This window comes from Moschus berezovskii, chromosome 11, assembly GCF_049115385.1.
Source record: "Moschus berezovskii isolate FMDL1 chromosome 11, NW_MosBer_1.0, whole genome shotgun sequence".
NCBI lineage: Eukaryota > Metazoa > Chordata > Mammalia > Artiodactyla > Moschidae > Moschus > Moschus berezovskii.
This window is the reverse complement of record NC_142470.1, coordinates 19910438-19928334: the sequence shown is the minus strand read 5'-3', so window position 1 is coordinate 19928334 and position 17897 is coordinate 19910438. Positions and strand designations below refer to the sequence as shown.

Below are 17897 nucleotides of genomic sequence, written 5' to 3'. Positions count from 1 at the left end.
CAGGAGACCCTGGTTCGATTCCTGGGTCAGAAAGATCCGCTGGAGAAGGGATAGGCTACCCACTCCAGTATTCTTAGGCTTCCCTTGTGGCTCAGCTGGTAAAGAATCCACCTGCAATGAGGGAGACCTGGGTTCAATCCCTGGGTTGGGAAGATCCCTTGGAGAAGGGAAAGGCTACCCACTCCAGTATTTTGGCCTGGAGAATTCCATGGACTGTAGAGTCCATAGGGTCCCAAGGAGTCAGACATGACTGAGCAACTTTCACTTCACTAAGTTTATAGTACATTTCTAGAAAATGTTCTGTTCAGAAGTGATACAAATAAAAGGAATTCAGTGTCAGTCCTGAGCTATCCAAATGGGTCTCAATCATAAAGCTTTATTATGTTGAAATCTCAGTCGTACACTATATCCTTTTGAGAACAGTTCAGTGGCCTAGGGGAAAACTGATGAGGCTATCCTATAAGGGAAGGAAATACCGTTATGTTTCCAAGTAACTCAGAGTCAGTAAACTTATACCATCAGCTTCCCCGCCATGTTAACTCTTAACTTATTATTGTTGCATGCTTCCTCTCCCAGTTTTGGAATCTGAAGTTGACAGACTCACTAATTCTCATTCAGCATAGTAGCCATGCTTAAAAAGCCATGTTTTAAAACCATGTGTTTCCTTGAGAAATGTTTTTACATCAAAAAATGTTAACTAAAGAAAATTCTTTCCAACGTATTAAGCATAAAGTTAGCCCAAAAGACTCATTCTTAGCTCATTGTGTGCAGCAGCCAAGTAATACATATTTGCTGTGAAATAGGTTAATAGGATTTGATTGTGGGTAAAGAAATAAGCAAGAAGGAAGGCCTGGAAACTGGTTCTTTAACAATTTCATAATAATTTAGTAAATTGTACTTTATGTAGCTTTTTAATAAATTGTTAAGATGTTTTTAAGCTATCTTTCTGGGTAGATTTTATTCTAATATTAACTTTAAATTTTGACATTCTTTTTCTTACAGAGCCTTCCTAATATTCTCACCGATGATCGATTTAAAGTTATGTTTGAGAACCCTGACTTCCAAGTAGACGAAGAGAGTGAAGAATTTAGGCTTTTGAATCCACTTGTTTCCAAAATTAGTGAAAAAAGGAAGAAGAAACTGAGACTCTTAGAGCAACAGGAGCTTCATGGAAAAGTAATGTGCTGTTTATCGTTTAGAATTTGTGTAATAGTTAGTGATCTGTATAAGTTAGAAGAGTCATTGAATAAAGCTGTGATTTGTTTGACCTTCAGCTTAGGAATATACCTTCTTTTATTAAAGAAGTTTTTTTCCAATGCACGCAGTGTCACAGACTCTGATAGGTTAATGATATTTAAAAGGAAATAACGGGTCAGTATTTTTGGCAGAGGGAAAGGAGCTGCTTCTTACTATTTTTATTTGCAGGAAGAGGAGGAAGAACCGGAAGGAAAACCAAGTGATGCAGAAAGTTCTGAGAGTTCAGATGATGAAAAAGACTGGGTCGCAGAGGTCAGGAAACAGCGCCGGCTTCTCCAACAGGAGGAAAAAGTGAAGAGGCAGGAACAGCTCCAGGAGGATCAGCAGACGGTCCTCAAGCCGCAGTTCTATGAGATCAAAGCTGGCGAGGAATTCAGAAGCTTCAAAGATTCGGCCACAAAACAGAAGCTGATGAAGTGAGTAATGCTGCCCCTGCTGCTGGCTTGCTCGATGTCCACCGTTGCTCTTCCTGGCTGGCTGTGTGCCCTCAAGGGGTCATCTTGATCTTTGGAGTTCATGTGACAGTAGCAGCTCAAGGCCAGAGGGGACTTGCGTTGGTCCTTACTGTGGTGATTCTGAACAACTTTTTGAGGCATAGTTTACATAGAGTAAGATGCAGGGTGTGGCCCCAGGAGTATTGGTAAAAACATACATTAGAGCACTTTGATTCTGCAAAACCCACACTTTTAAAAATGACGGTGGCAATTAAAGAGGTAACAGCTTCTTTCACAAAAAGTTACTTTTAAAATATTTCAGTTACGTTTACTCTCATCATAGTTTATCTGAGTATTTAAAAGGTCACTTGGAAAAATGCCAGGAATGTTTTTAGCTTTATGTAGGAAAACAAAGAGATCAGAAAGAGTGGTATTCTGGAGTAGGTGAGTACACAGGGACAGAAAGTGGAATGGTGGTTGCCAGGGTTGGGGGCTGGGGAGATACCACTTAATGAGCTACAGGGTTTCCATTTGGAACGATGAGAAAGTTCTAGAAGTGGATAGTGATAATGGTTGCACAACAGTGTCAGTGTTCACTGAAGAATGGTTAAAATGGTAAGTTTTATGGTTAAATATTTTACCACAGTAAAAATAAATAAAAGTCATCGTTAAAAAGAAATGGTATTATTTGAACAGTCTCAGTTGTCAGGTGTCTAAGTAAGGAGTTAGGTGCTTAAGCCCCCAGTGTTTATAAGCTCTAAGCCACATGAGAGTCACGTGAAATTCTCTGCTTTGAGAATTTCTTAGCCGAGTGTTGATATACAGGATCTGGATGTGATAGACAGAGTAGACAGTCTTGTGAGAAGAGCCTAAAGGTCTGGGGGGCCAAGGGGAAAGGGCAGGGGGAGCCAAGCAAGGCAGATGAGGCATCAGACGGGGGCTGTACCAGTCTGTACCCTGTGCTTTTCTAACCCCCAGCTTCCTGGTTTAAAAATTGTGCTTTTTCAGATAGAAGAAGAGGGGAAAGGTGGGGAGGACATTGATAGATAGACTGAATTGTTTCTGAAATGGAGAGATGCCTGTTCATCTTTATTTTGCCAGTTTCTAGCAAATGTCTGAGACATGAAATGTTGAGGGAATCCTTCAACTTAGATCCAGGAGCATCTAGAAATTCTGGCTCTGCCAGAATTGTCAGTAGACAAACAATCTAGTAATAGGTTTAATATCTCATGAAGAGATTTTCTTTACCTACCAACCTCACTTTTTTTTTGGTAACAAGTTTCTTTAAATATAATTTACATAACAGTCACATACTTAAAGTATATAGTTCACTGGTGTTTGGTATAGTCACAGAGTTGGACAGCTACCACCAGAGTCAGTTTAGAGCATTTTCATCACAGCACCACAAGTAGAGTTCCTTTCACTCCCATTTACTCCAACTCATCTCACCCCCAGGCAACCACTGCCCTGTTCTCTAGCTCTGTAGGTTTGTCTTTTGTGACGTTTCATGTGAATGTTTTCATACATGTGGCACTTTGCCCCACTGCCTTTACTTGGAATGATGTCTTTAATGTTCATCCATGCTGCAGCGTGTGTCAGTATTCCTTTCAGTTTTATTCCAGGATATGGGTAATCCTGCATTTTATTTTATATATAAGTTGATGGGTATGCGTGGTGTTTCAACTTTTCAGTGCTGCTGTGAGCATTTGTATATATGTTTGCATGGACATATGCTTTCATTTCTCCTGGCTGCATACCTCGGAGGGGGACTGCTGGTCACATGGTAACGTTATGTCTGACCTTCTGAGAAACTGCCAAACTTTTTACCAAAAAGACTTATGTCTCCATCAGCAGTGTGTGCAACCCCACTTTTTATGTAGCTGTCATTCTTAGAGTTTTACCTGGAGTCCTAGTTAGAAGCAGAAGGAAGACTGCTTGTTTTCAGCATTCTGTTTCTATGGAGTGAATTTCTTTGTGATTATCTGCTGTTTTTGTCTTGCATTATTTACTTTTCATCTAGCTCCTGAATCTGTATCTGGACCCGAGCAGGCACTTGATAAATCCTTGTGAGGGTGTGGATCTTCTATGCATTGACTCCTTTTCGGGTAGCCCTGGAAGTTACTCTTCCAAGATCTGCTGAAAAAGAACTCATTTACCCAAAAACCACTGACCAGGACAGTGTGGGAGCAGTCATTTTCAGTGTAACCATGGTAACAGGAAACTGCGATTTGAGGGTGGGAGACATGACCAAACTGTTTCACATTCTTGTTTTGCCTGTGAGCTTTGGTAGGATATTTATGTAGCAAACAAAAGGGATGTACATTTAGTATTTAACGATAAATGATAGCCAAGCTAATACACTGCAGTTACGCTTTCTTAATAAGTTAAGCGTCAATAAGTTAGTTGTTTTGAGAAGAGGAGCTGTATGAGTGATCATCCTTACACAGGCTTCAAAGTCCTGTTGCTTAAAGTAACCACCCTTTGGTAGGAATAGCCTGCAGTTTGCTGGCGTTTGGGCGCACACTCCTTATTGAATTCTAGTCTTGACTGGATTATTTTGGCAAATCCCGAACTTGTAATGTTCTAATATTATTTAATGAAGCATTGCACCATTATCCTGCAGAGAACTAAAGTGACTCCTTATGTTTATTCTTGGAGTTACCACATGGCAATCAGCAAAATGCAGCATCGGAGTCAAGTGGATTATGTTTGAAAATTCACTTGGACTTGCTCAGCTTTCAAACCATTTCAGTTTTTAAAACCAGAGCGAGTTCTCTCCATTGCTTAGCTTGGTAACAAGAGCTTCACATAAATACATATGTCTGTCAGCACATTCTTATGTGCCTTCCAGTGCGCTGTGCTTTGCTTCTGAGTTTATTCATCTACCTGTCAACCTCTCCACCCACCCATTGATCAGTCAGACAGTCGTCTGGTGCCTTGGGTGAGCAGAGTGCCATCCTGGGCCCTGGGGGTGGGAAGGAAGGTCCCGGCTCACATGCTGGAAGCACCGCTGTTCTCGCCGGGGCCCTGTGAGCTGTCTGGAGGCCATAGGAACGTGTGTAAGGAAGAAAGGGGGTGGATTTTTAGAGGTTCACTGAAGTCTTAATTAGAGGTCATATTGAAACTGGTCTTTGAAAGAAAAAGTATGAACACGGAGAGCAGGGTGGGAAAGCTGGCTTTCTTGGCCGAAGGGGCCGTATGAACAGGACTGCTGTTTGGAGGCGAGGTAAGAGCTGTGGTCATGCGGCGGGTGCACAGTGAGCGGCAGGGAGCACAGCCCGGGAGCTGGGGAGGCAGGCGCGTGAGGCCCTGGCCCAGCTGAGTTACGGGCAAGCCAGGGGAGGTTGGGGTAAGATTATCGTGATTGGATCTGTTCAGTCCCTCCTCCCAATTATGTAAATATTTAACACGGTAAAAGCAGTACATGTTTGTTGTAGAAAATAAAAGCATAGGTGTAACAAAGCCCTATTTCCCAGAAACTGTTAGTGAAATACTGCAGTTTTAGAAAATACAGGGAGAAACTGGGCAATGAGATCAGCTAGCCAACTGTAATAAAGCAGTCCCAGGGGCAAGTGATGAAAGCCTGACATGGGGTGGAGAGGAGCAGACAGACGTGGAACCAGATTATTCCTGAGTGTGTCTAAGACTAAGACGCACACTACAGCACCGTTTGATTACTGATTTAATATCAAAGGAGTGGGGCGATGTTGAAATGTCTAGCAGTGTTGCCCCTGAGATAAAGGGTATAGAATGAAAAACAAATTTAAGGCTCAACGTATTGAGCTGGGTATTCAGCACGTTGAGTTCCCAAGACCTGTGTGTCCTCCTGGTCATGTTTGGCTGACACATGGGAATGTAGGAGGTAGGCCAGAGACACTGAGATACCAGCCTCCTTGTGGGGTTGAGACCCTGGCATAAAAAGACTTTGCAGAAGTGCGTACAGAGAAACGAGGGCTCAGAATAAAGCCCTTGGGAACAACAAATTTTTTTTAAGTCTATGGTGAAAACCACGCACTTCTCTAAAAGCATACAAATGCATGCAAAGTAATAGATACAGTTTTAGAGGTATCAGGAATATATTGCTAGCCTGGGGCTGAGGTCTGATTTAGAGGGCTGAAGGAGAAGGTGGGCAGTAAACAGTACTAAGGAGTTGCCCAAAAAGTCAGGGGGAGACTGGAAAGAGCTGAGCATGGAGAGGATGTCACAGAGAAGGGCGTGATACCGATGTCGGGTGGAGGGGGGTCCGCAACATGGAGGCGTGGCCATGAGAAGAGTGTCAAGATCAAGGAAGGAATGGGAGAAAAAAGAACATTGTGAACGATTAGCGTAGATGGTTCCTTCAAGATACTAGCAGTGAAAGGAAGGAACCAAGGCCAATAGCTTGACAGGAAAGGGTTTTTAGGCTTGAGAGGTGTCTTATTAATATGCAGAGAGGAATTAACCATGGAAAGGGCAGAGTGAAGAAATGACTGGACTGAATTGGCAGGGCTCTACCAGGTGAGCAGTCAGGAGCAAACGGGGCCAGGAGCCACCAGTTAAAGAGATGGTCCATCTTCAGAAACCAGGGAGACAAGTCAGGATGGGTGGGAGTGACTCTGTTTCTAGGTAGAAAGAGAGGATGTTCACGCTGGCCTCTGTTGGGAATCGGGGCACGTGACCACCTTCAGTTACCGGGGTAGCCTCTGTCTGGGGTACCTGATACACGTGCTGGGGGTGTCTGTAGGTAAACCCGGGAGAAAGAGTCCTGAGGATAGCTCTCCAGATTTCGGTAACAGAGGATAGCTCCTCTTCTTAGGTGATAAGTACTGCCTGCCGGGAGGCCCTTTCAGCTCAATTCATGAAAACAGTCTCTGAAGCACCTGCCTTGTGGTCGTTGTAGTTCAGTTACTAAATGGTGTCCAACTCTCTGCGAAGAGATTTTCTGCCTTCAAGGAACTCATCTTCATCAGGTGCTTTGGTATCTCATGGTGAGTTGCTTATCATGTCTGCAACCTTATCCTCTTGGAATTAAACAACTGTGGCCAGCTTTTCCTGTCAGCTAATTTCCTTCTCACTGATAGTGGATAAGCACTAAAAGTCGAATTCTGAAAGAAGTTTCATTTCAAACTTCCTCTTTTTTTAAAAGAGAATCTTTTATTACTCCAGTAATCGGTACTCTTTGATACACAAGCATGTTTTTTGCTGTATGTATGACTTTATTATCACAAGCATGCTATCGATGAAATACAAACGATAGGATAAAAGGTAACAGTCTTCTCTCCCCTGACACTCCCTCTCTGAGGTCCTGAGTGACCTCCTGGTCACTCCCAGGTATGCACACACTCATGTGTACAGTTGTGGATCGCACTAATCTCATTGCCAAGTCACGTGTTCTTTTCATTGAAAAACAAGTTTGGAAATGTTTTCTGTGTAAGTGCATGGAGGTTTGCCTTATGGCTGCATAAGCATTTCATAAGGTGGATGGGCCATAATACCTAATTTTGAGTGTGTAGGTTGTTTCTTGGTTTTCTCTTCCATTTTCACAGTTCCACGTGCAAGAATTTCTTTAGACCATATTACCTGATGATGGAGTTTGCTGGGTCAGAATAGGTGTGTGTGATCAGTGTGGCCAGGTCGTCCTCCGGAAAGGCCTCGTGTGCCTGTCTCCCCCACACTGGCAGCAACAGTGGAACCTTCTCAGATTTTGACTGAGCTGAAGGTTGCGCTAACACATAGCGGTTGTCTGAACTTACTTCTGCTTCTGTGGAGGCTTTGAAGCAATGTGTGCAAACTGGAAGCACTGGGAGTTTTCAGTAACCTTTATGTTACAAAGTTTCACGTTTAAAACAAAGTTCTTAAAATTCACCATTTATCTGCCTATTCATTTCTCTACTCTCTTTGTGTCCCCTTTAATGCAGACTGTGAAGGGGTGATTCCTTTATTTTCCGTCAGTTTACCTCTTCTCTGTGCCTTTATGGATGTCTTCCACTCTCTCTGTCCCTTTCCTCACAAAATGATTTTAAGAACTCCAAGAAGGAGCATTATTTTTAATTAAATATCAGCGCGTGTGTGTTTTAGAGCCTCAAAGAAGTAAATCATTCAGATATCTTGGAGCATCTAATAAATACCTTAGTATTTCCCCCTGGAGTTTATGCCCACTCATCTTTCTTCTAATACAGCCGTACTGATCATGTAGGTTCTTGACCTCGTGTCCGCTCCATCCTGTGCTGAGTACTTCTCTCACTTTCCACCTTGTATAGCCCGTGTCCTATCTGTCTTCTTGGCAGTCCCTGCAGTCATCTCATGAAAAAAGCTTTTTTTTTCCCTCCTGAAATTCTTAACTTGACCATCAATTACAAAGTAGCCAGAGGCCAGCCTACCTGAAACCTCGACAGGGAGGGGAGCAGGACTGGGAGGGCCAGCCGTCCTGGCCGAGTGTGAGAAGGACAAGACCCGAGGCTCCTGCGTTTTCTTCTTTGTTCACGGTAGACAGTTTGCAGGTGTCTGACCTGGTCTTCCATCGTCTCTGACTGAATTCACACTCAGGTAGCAGGCTCGGGGCCTGCTGGTTCGCAGCCATGTTCTGCAGGCCAACTTTGAAGGGAGGAAAGTGGGACCTGCTTTACTGCAGAAGTCTCTGCCCTTGGCCCCCGTGTCTGATCCTCTGCCACGGCTCCTTCCAAAGCTCAGGTCTCTCCAGGGAGCCGAGACAGGACAAGTCTCTACAAGCACACGGCCAGGTACCTGGAGAGGAGACCAGAGCTGCTCTGCCCTGTCATGGAGGAGCTAGGTCATCCTGAGAAGAGTAGTAATTTCCCACAATTTACTTGAAAAGTCTTTTTCTTCCCAAATTAGTGTTCTCCGTGTACCACCTTGTCTCAGTGGCTCCATAGTTATTCAGAATTCCTGTTACCTTTAAAATCTCAGCATTTATAGCCCTGAAAAGAAAGAACAAAAATGAAACGAACGACCAAAGGCATTTGCTGAGGCTGACATGAGTCACACGTATGCTGGAGTTGGTTTACACTTTACTTTTGAATTCTAATTTAAAAAAGAAAAGGCGAAACCAAACCTTCATTTCAGTCAGTTTGTCATGTGGAAGCTTGTCATTTAGAATACTTAATGGACACATTTCCTGAACAAAACTTTATAAATCAAGCATGGTCTGACACATGCCTGGAAACCAGAAATTCTTAAATTGGAATCCTGGTTTTAGACTCGAATCCTTCTGTGGCCTGGGGCAAGTCATAGAATATCTTACCTCCCTTTTTGCCATCTATATTCTGTCTCAGGGATGTTGAAAGGATTAATTAGTTAGTCTGTTAAGAACTTTGAAGATGAAAAGTACTTTAAAAGTGCTTCTTAATAGCATTATTGCTTAGAAAAGAGTTGCCACTTTTATGCTAACCACTTTATGTCTCAAATTATATAAGGAAGGTATATTTAGTACTAACTAGTAGTTGTAAACTAGAGGTAGAGCTTTCAAAGCCGTGAACATCAAACACTGGCTTTCAGAATTTCAAAGGAGCATCACTTTGTCTCGTGAAGCTATGTTCTCAGTAATTAGTCCCAAAGACGTATTTCAGGAAAAAGACGACCCTTTCATACAATGTACCACCACCACCACTCTCTTTAAAATTCAGCCAAGCTTTTAAATTAAAAAAGGGTGCATTCAGTTTTAAGTTGGTGCAGGGAGTGTTGGAAAGGGACGTGTCTGTACTTTTTTTTTTGAGAAAGGAACTGAATAGAAGACACAACCTTACTCTTTCTGGTCTCCTCTTCTCTCCTCGCCCAGTCTCATCCCAGGGATGTGAGGGCATCGCTTGAACCTTTTCTAGAGCGCCTCCCAAATCCGCCTGCCAAAGGAGATGTGGGTTCGATCCCCGGGTCAGGAAAATTCCCTGGAGGAGGAAATGGCAACCTACTTCAATTTTTTTTTCTTTTTAATTGAAGAATAATTGCTTTACAGTATTGTGTTGGTTTCTGTCACACATCAACATGAATCATACCACTCCAGTATTCTTAACCTGGAGAATCCCATGGACAGAGGAGCCCGGCAGGCTCCAGTCCATGGGGTCGCAAAGAGTTGGACATGAATGAGCACACACACGTGCAGAAGGGCTAGAGCTAACATTAAAACTTACTAAAAATATCTATCTTTAGGCTTAGTTCTGTTTTTTCTCTCTAAAGCAAGTTAACACTGATGTGCTTTTATAATAAAGCATTGTTATAAGAACATGTAATGAAGTGTTATATAACTGGCACTAAATTCAAATTCAGAATCAACATCTTGACTGTTACAGATGCAGTGAGTTGCCAGGCACAGCCAACCATCACAAGGACAAAGATTATAGAAAGAGACTTTAGAAACATGACCAAGAAACGAAATTTGAATTGGGGGTAAACTGTGTCAGAAAGTAAGTCGAGTAAGAAGTTGAAAGGAGAGGTAGCCCTGAATCAGGCTAAGTCAGGACTTATCCCCAGTGTGATTGCTTTTGTTTTCTCCATGTCATCAAACGATCTCATGTGTCAAGTTGCTTGTACTGTGGGTAATGAGTGTGGTCGACAAGCTAAGACCAAGTGAAGGAAAAGTCAGAGTTCTCATAGCACTTCTCTGTGGCTTGACCCGGAAGGCTTTGTTTGTGTTCACTACTGTGTAGAAGGTGAATGAGTTGCTCAGATGCTCACATACCTAACTGGTGCCTGGATTTAATATAAAATGCTTTAGCAGCTTAAGTGCCTCTGACCGTTACAGTAAATTACATGCTTCAGAAATATGGCTCCTTTGCATTTTGGCTTCAGAAATGTGATTTAGTAACATAAATAGCAAGCATTGAAATACGTGGAACCACCACTTAAAACACTTAATTAGTGGGTGTTTGGGACAGCCATTGTTTCTACTGCATATTTGCTGAGTCTGAGTAATGATGGTTTGAGTGTCTGCAATTCTGTCCATTGATTGTGTTAAACAAATGCCATTTTCTGTCTTTACCACGTGTGTAAAAGGTCATTCTTTGTGTGATCGATTCTAATTAAAGCTTGTTTCTAATGGGAAATCAAAACATAACCCTAATTAATGTGTCATTCTCTTAAATTTCCTGCAGTAAAACCCTTGAAGACCGGTTGAAACTTGAAGCGAAAAACGGAACACTGAGTGTATCCGACACCACAGTTGGCAGCAAACAACTGACATTTACATTAAAGAAGGTAAGTTGCTTTCTCGTGTTCTTTTTTAATTCACAGAAGGAAGATAAGGCTTCCAGCAGTGTTGTGTGTGTCAGACCTCAGAGCTGCCTTCTAAGCTTCCCCCGTTGAGGGAGCATGTGCTGTTTGGGCATTTTTTCCCTGCAGCCGGAGCCCCTCCTGGGTTGCGAGCACACTGCAAGGCAGAGCCTTGGCAGAGCCAGGCGTGTGTCTGGTGTCCCGAGGGATGCAGGCCCCTAGTGACCCCCAGGCTTGGTACTATTAGTGAAGAGCCGCAGCATGGTTTTGGGATCGCTGGCCCACCTGAGGTGGGACCTTGTAAAATGGAAGTCCTGACCATCCACGGCTGTGAAAGAATAGTTCAGACTCAACATGGACTTGAAGATGATCAAGAACTGGTGATTTCTAATGCATTCATCACAGTGCAGTCAGCTTGCCCAGGGTTGATTGTTTCAGGAGGCGAATTACTCTATCCTCAATAGGTCCCATTCTAAACTGACTTAACACCAGTCATTTCTAAGCCAGCTTTGATGACACCTGGCATACAATGAAGGAGGAATAAGCTGCTTTAAATATTTGCTATGAACTGATGAGTGAAGAAGCTCCGTGGTTTTAGTTTTCAAAAAAATTTTTTCTCATTTACTCACTCTCACTTAATATGTATTGTCACAAAGAGGGAAAGAATGACAAAGACTTAAGCTTCTGATCCTTTTCTTCAATTGAGGTATAATGAAAATATCTAAAATCCACCCTTTAAAAATGTACAGTTCAGGACTTTTAGTAGTCACCAAATGCTGTGCTCGATTATCACCATCTAAACCTGGACCATCCTCGTCACTCCAAAAGCAAACCCCACCCTCTCATGTGCTGGCCTATGGGTTTGCCTGTTCTGGACATTGTGTATATATATAGAATCACACAACGTGTTTTCTTTTGTGACTAGCCTCTTTCACTTTAGCATGTTTTTAAAGGCTTATCCATGTTGCTGCGTGTATAAGAGCTTTATTCGTTTTTATGACTGAGTAAATATTTCATTCTGTGAATATACCACCATTTGTTGTTATTTAGTTGCTAAGTTGAGTCTGACTCTTTTGCAATATTATAGACTGTAGTCCACCAGATTCCTCTGTCCATGGGATTCTCTGGGCAAGAATACTGGAGTGGGTTGCCATTTCCTTCTCCAGGGAATCTTCTGGACCCAGAGATCAAATCCATGTCTCCTTCATTGGCCAATGGATTCTTTACCACTGAACTACCTGGGAAGCCCATACCACAATTTGCTTATCCCTTAATCTGATGGTAGACATTAGGGTTGTTTGTTTTTTTAACTTTTTGAGGAACGATTAGACTGTTTTCCAAAGTGATGGCACCATTCCCCATTCCCACCAGCAGTCTGTGAGGGTTCTATTTTTTTCCTCATCCTTGCCAATACTTGTTACTGTCGGTCTTTATTGTAGTCATCCTTGTTGGTGTGAAGTGGTGTCTCACTATGGTTTTGATTGACATTTTCCTGATGACTAACAATGACAGAGCATTTTTTTCATGTGCCTATTGGCCATCCATACATTTCCTTCGGAGAAATGTGTTCACAGTGTCCGCTCATTCATCTCTGGTTGTTGACAGTTCTTTCTGATGTTGTCAGAAGGCCTGCCAAATGATAAGGATATTTTTTACTTAGTTACCGTTCATTATCTTACATAGATACAATTTTTTTTAAAAAAAGCAGAAAAAGAAAAAATATTGTTTTTTCTTTGTGATGAGAACTCTAAGGATTTACCCTCTGAAGAGCTTTCCTGTGTGTAATATAGCAGTTTTGACTGTAGTCATCACACTCCTAATACTCCTTTATCTCATGACTGAAGTTTGTACTTTTGATCACTTTTTCCCAAATCCCCCTCTTCCCACTCCCCCCATTAGAACTTTTTTATTCTGTATGTAAGAAGCTTTTCAGTTAAACCTGTCTCCATTTACAGCAAACTTGCATCTTACATTTCTCATTTAAATAAGCCAAAACTGGCTGTGTGTTCAGACTAACTCGTTGTGCCCAGTTTCTTAGAGGTTCTGTGTACCCTCAAACGTTTCCTAATTGCCTCTGAAGTTCACAATGCTGAGGGGGCCAGCAGGCGCAGGTCTCCTATGGGAAGACCTCACAGGCTCCCAGCTGCCCGGCCCAGGGCTCCCTCTGCCACACCAGGTAAGCTGGGAGGACGCAAGCATACTCCTTCCCCACTTTTCCCCAGTTGGAAGGTACTGAGTACAGTATCAATTTATGATTTGTAGTAAACTGAAAATAAGATGGCTCTGATTTTCCCCTCCGCCCCCCAAAAAACAAAAGAGGGCTACCCTGATGGCTCAGCAGTAAAGAATCTGTCTGCAATGCAGGAGACATGGGTTCGATCCCTTGGCCTGGAAAATCCCCTGAAGGAGGAATTGGCAACCCACTCCAGTATTCTTGCCTGGAAACTCCTTGGACAGACAAGCCTGGTGGGCTACAGTCCGTGGGGTCGCAAAGAGTTGGACATGACTTAGTGACTAAACTGCAACACCAAAACGAAACATTTAAGTGAAAATACTTAAAACAGCCTCACGGTTGAGTCTAGCAGAGGCTTTGAAACTAGTTTGGGGAATGCATCAGTTGGTGTTTGGCTTATGCCAAACTTTGACTGTTTCATCCTTTGACTAATAGCATTTCAACTATTAAATCTTAGTTTTATTTAAGAATTTTTATGGAATTATTGTTTGTGGGGTGTTTTTTTAATACAAATCCTTTTATACTAGGTGTGTGATATATTCAGGTAAAATCTCGAGTTTTCCAAGTATTTTCATATGTATTTTATAAAATAGTAATCAAATTGAAGGAGAAAAACCTATGCTTTAATATTATTTAAAATTGTATATTGGCAAAACTAGGATTAGGTCCCAGATTCTACTTTTAAATATCCTGTAGTTCATTCCCTCAGGGGCCCTGGGCCAACCGGGTACTGGTGCAGGTGTGGGCTTTGCATTTAGCCTCCCCCCCTACCCCGCCCTTCCGGAGATAGGACTGCCATGGATGTGGGGAAGGAGTCAGGACAGGAACAGGGAGGAGAAGAAGCTGGTTGGCTCTTAACTCAAACGAGGCGGTCACGCAGTGGCAGCATCTTGCAAATACAGCTCTTCTCTGGACTGGGGATAAGGAGAGTTTTTTTTCTGGACAGGGGCTTCCCAGGTGGCGCAGTGGTAAAGTGGTAAAGCCTGCCAGTGCAAGAGATATAAGAGACCCAGGTTTGATTCCTGGGTCAGGAAGATCCCCGGAGTCGGGAATGGCAACCCACTCCAGTATTCTTGCCTGGAGAATGCCATGGACAGAGGAGCCTGGCAGGCTGCCACCCATAGAGTCACAAAAGAGTCAGACACGACTGAGCACACACATGTTTCTGGACAAAGATTTTTCTGCAGGGATCGCTGCTGCCTCTGAGCGCACGTGTAGACACCTGCCTTTGTGGGGACTCCACGGGCAGGGCCTCGTGGAATGTACTCCAGGAGATGGAGGGGGGGGCTCCTGGAAGCCGGCTTTGCCACCACACCCCCAAGGGAAATCCATGACAGATATCTATATCAGAGACGCAGAGCAGCTCCTGACTTAAGCCCCAGCACTCCCTGTTTACCTTTATTTAGTACCTCATTTCCCAAAGTTACTTGGACCAGAGGCATTTTTAAAGGGATGCTTCTTAATATGAGAGCTTCCCTGGTGGCTCAGAAGGTAAAGCGTCTGCCTGCAATGCAGGAGACCCGGGTTTGAACGCTGGGTTGGGAAGATCCCCTGGAGAAGGAAATGGCATCCCACTCCAGTATTCATACCTGGAGAATCCCATGGATGGAGGAGCCTGGTAAGCTACAGTCCACAGGGTTGCAAAGAGTCGGACACAACTGAACAACTTCATTTTTCTTAATATGAAGAAACAATATTAAATAAGCAGTGTTCAGGGGCTTGCTGACACACCATTATCTGGTCTGCTAGGGAGCGTGCAGTTTCCCTTGGGTTTTTGAGTTCTCCATTCACAAAGGAGCCTCAGCCTGCTCTCTGCCGTGTGCTAGAGACACACAGAACAGACAGACGTGGCCTTGGGTGCCGCAGTCGCGTGGATGGAGCTAGATCGCCTACAGTCAGCTCATCGTAATGTGGGACGCACTCGTGGAGGCCCAGGGCTGGGAGTGTCAGGGGCCCGACCCAGCCGGAGGAGTGAGGGACCCCCGGGTGAGGGGCAGGCAGAGCCCCGAGCGGCGGGCAGGGCTCCAGCCTCCAGCCTTGCTGGTGGGTGGGAGTGAGCCTACGTGTGTGAAGCAGCCCCATCACGGGGCTGCCAACTGTGGCCTCACACGTAGCTGGAAAGGCACGTAGAGCTGTCCAGCGGGGCCGTGTCTGAGGTTAAATTTTAACCCTGGTCCTAAGAACCGTGGAAAGTGGTTGAAAAGGTGTAGTTAGCAGAAGACTGGCATACCGTTTCTACTTTTAAAAAGTCACTGTGGCCTGTTGCAGGAGGAGGCGGACTGAAGGGGGCTTACAGAGGTTCCTCACCCTGACGGCTGGTCTCAGGCAGAAAGGACCGCACCCTGGGCTGGGTGGGACCGGGGGAGTGACCTACAGAGGAGCACACTGGGCAGGGTTACTTTGAAACGGCTTTGGAAAATGGTACATGGGAAAAGTGCTTGATTCTTCAGAATCTAAGCCCAAGAGTTTCCCAAATAGGAAAGAGTCATCAGTTTTTGGTCTTACGAATCGTGTTCTTTTTTCATGATTCCGTCACCTCCCAGCTCTTTCACTTTACAGAAGTGGAATAATCCCGGCAGCAAGTGAACACAGAGACTTGTTCTTCAAGGCGGACATATGAATGAGTACCCCCAGGTGCCTGGAGTGGCAGGTCACAGGCCGGTAGGCCATGCAAGTGTCTCTGAGACAGAGTTTTGCACCTTTGAAAGTGGTTGCCCCACCGCTGCTGTCAAAGTTGGGCCTTCTGTCAGTTCCACCAGCTAAGATTTTTTTTTTTGAACTTCACGGTTAGGGGTTTGTATTCTCCAAACCAGACTCGGTGGAACAGAGCTGTATTCTTAGAACTCGGAAGCTTCCCTTCCCTTCGGCGCAGATTCCGCACTGACGGAGCTCTCTTCTGTAAAACCTTGACGCTGTTTGGAGGAGGTCTGGTTTTCTCACCTGAGTGTTGAGAACGGTGCCTTCAGAGCAGCCATCCCAGAACCCATGTGCCCCTTCGAGCTGTGAACTTGCGACTGATGTGTCTGCCAAGCCTTTATCAGCGTTTAGTGGTAGCTCTCTGCCTTTCAAGGGCGTTTGATTCTCTTTGGAACCAGCTCCGGGGGACTGCCTGATTAATCATGGGTGGGTTATTACACAGTTTTGGGACACAGGGATCAAACCTACACCCCCTGCATTTTTTTGTCTTTAAGACAATGTGAGTAAACTGATGAATCGCTCTGGCTTGTCGATGAAGGACAGTTCCGCAAGAGAAGTCATGGGCATTTGGAAAGCCATCGCGTCTTCTTCAGGCTAGCTCTCCCGTGAGGGACTGTGTGGCATGTGGGCTGAGGAACCAGCCTCAAGCTATGTGGCTCAAGCTGTCCGGCACGTCCAGGCCGCTCTCTGGCCCAGGGGATTTAAGGCTTCGGCTCTCACAGTAACCGTGGTGGTTGGCACTGGTCCTGCTGCCCCTGCCAGAACCGGGCTAAGAGTGGTGGTCGTGCCATTGGCATTCCGATGGCCCCCCAGAAAGGGGTATTGGCATGTCCTTTCTCTTTCTCTCCCCTCATTTACTCTTCTCTCTCAGTCAGAGCAGCAGAAGCAGCAGCAGGAGGCTGAGAAACTGCACCGGCAGGAGAGGAAGGCTGTGCGCCGCTCGGCGGGTCATCTCAGGTCCCGGCCCAGGCGGGGGCGGCCGTTCCACTGAGTCCGGAGCAGGCCCTGCTTGTGACCCTGAGGAGCTCAGTGCATCTCCTCCACTGGATCGTCGTTCATTTGGGTGTTTTAGCCACAGCCGGGGTTGGGCGGCCCTCAAGTCCTGGGGAACTCTCGTGTCTGCAGAGAGAAGTCCAGACCGGGCCGTGGTCCCCAGGCCTCTGGTCAGACTCTGGGGCTGGGCCCACTGGCCACGTGGTGCCCAGGGCACTTCTGTGCCGTGTGGCTCCCTGAGAACATTGTTCCTTCCCCCTGGTTTTAATCCAGTGTGAGAGGTGGTTGTCTTCTAATACCGTGAGATGTGACCTGTGAGCTGAGAGGGTGTCCTGTGCTGCAGACCGGGGCCCAGGGTCTTCTGGGACTGTCTGCCCTGCCCACTGCCATTCACGACTCCACCCCAAGAGGCCACTCCCGTCTCAACCAACTATGGGCTTCGGTCATGTTTGTCTTTTTAAGAATGTGCCGGTAAGTGTGTTTATATGTTGGTCTGGGATTTTTTAAAACATATTTTTATACCAAGAGAATGTAAATTAAATGGTAATAGCTATCTAAAACAGAAAGTGGAAGCTACTGGATATTCTTTTAACTTGGCAGAGGATTAAATACAGAGTTGTTTTTTTTTTCCCCCAGTGTCTTAAGTGCAATTAGAGATATACTGGCTGGAGACAACGTTTATAAAAATAAATGCTTTCATTTGAACAGCTTCTTGGAGAGAGACCCATTCCTTGAGTTAATTTGAAAAATGACTTTGGTTTCTTTGTATGCGAATGTGTGAAGAGTCCCTGAGATAGTGACTCTTGGGGTTGTAAATGATAGAATCTGAGTTGAGATGTCACGAGCAAAAGGGCAAAGGCGTTAATGAACATAGCCAGGCTGGAGAGTAACCACCTCAGGCCACCGGGATCCAGGCCTCCCTGCTCAGGCCAGCCTCCTCCTTACTTGTCTCCCTCCTGTTGGGACCTTGCTTCCGTCTCCTCCGTTTCCCCTCCTGTCTTCCTGCAGCCCCGCCCCCACCATGTGTCTCTGCTGCCTACAGACTGGGAACAGCATGGGTCAGGCTGTGACCTCTGTGGTCT

General features: G+C 44.9%; 1 protein-coding gene across 1 annotated transcript in view; it reads left to right on the top strand.

Annotated features, from left to right (window-relative positions):
• NOL10 (nucleolar protein 10) overlaps positions 1-17522 on the top strand; it is an 85971-nt gene extending 68449 nt beyond the window's left edge. The window contains exons 18-21 of the mRNA XM_055399148.2: positions 1003-1176; positions 1426-1673; positions 10775-10877; positions 16694-17522. Of these exons, the coding sequence (XP_055255123.1) occupies positions 1003-1176; positions 1426-1673; positions 10775-10877; positions 16694-16813 (645 nt within the window). The 3' untranslated portion in view covers positions 16814-17522. The remainder of the gene's footprint in view (positions 1-1002; positions 1177-1425; positions 1674-10774; positions 10878-16693) is intronic.
• Positions 17523-17897: the final 375 nt, after the last annotated feature.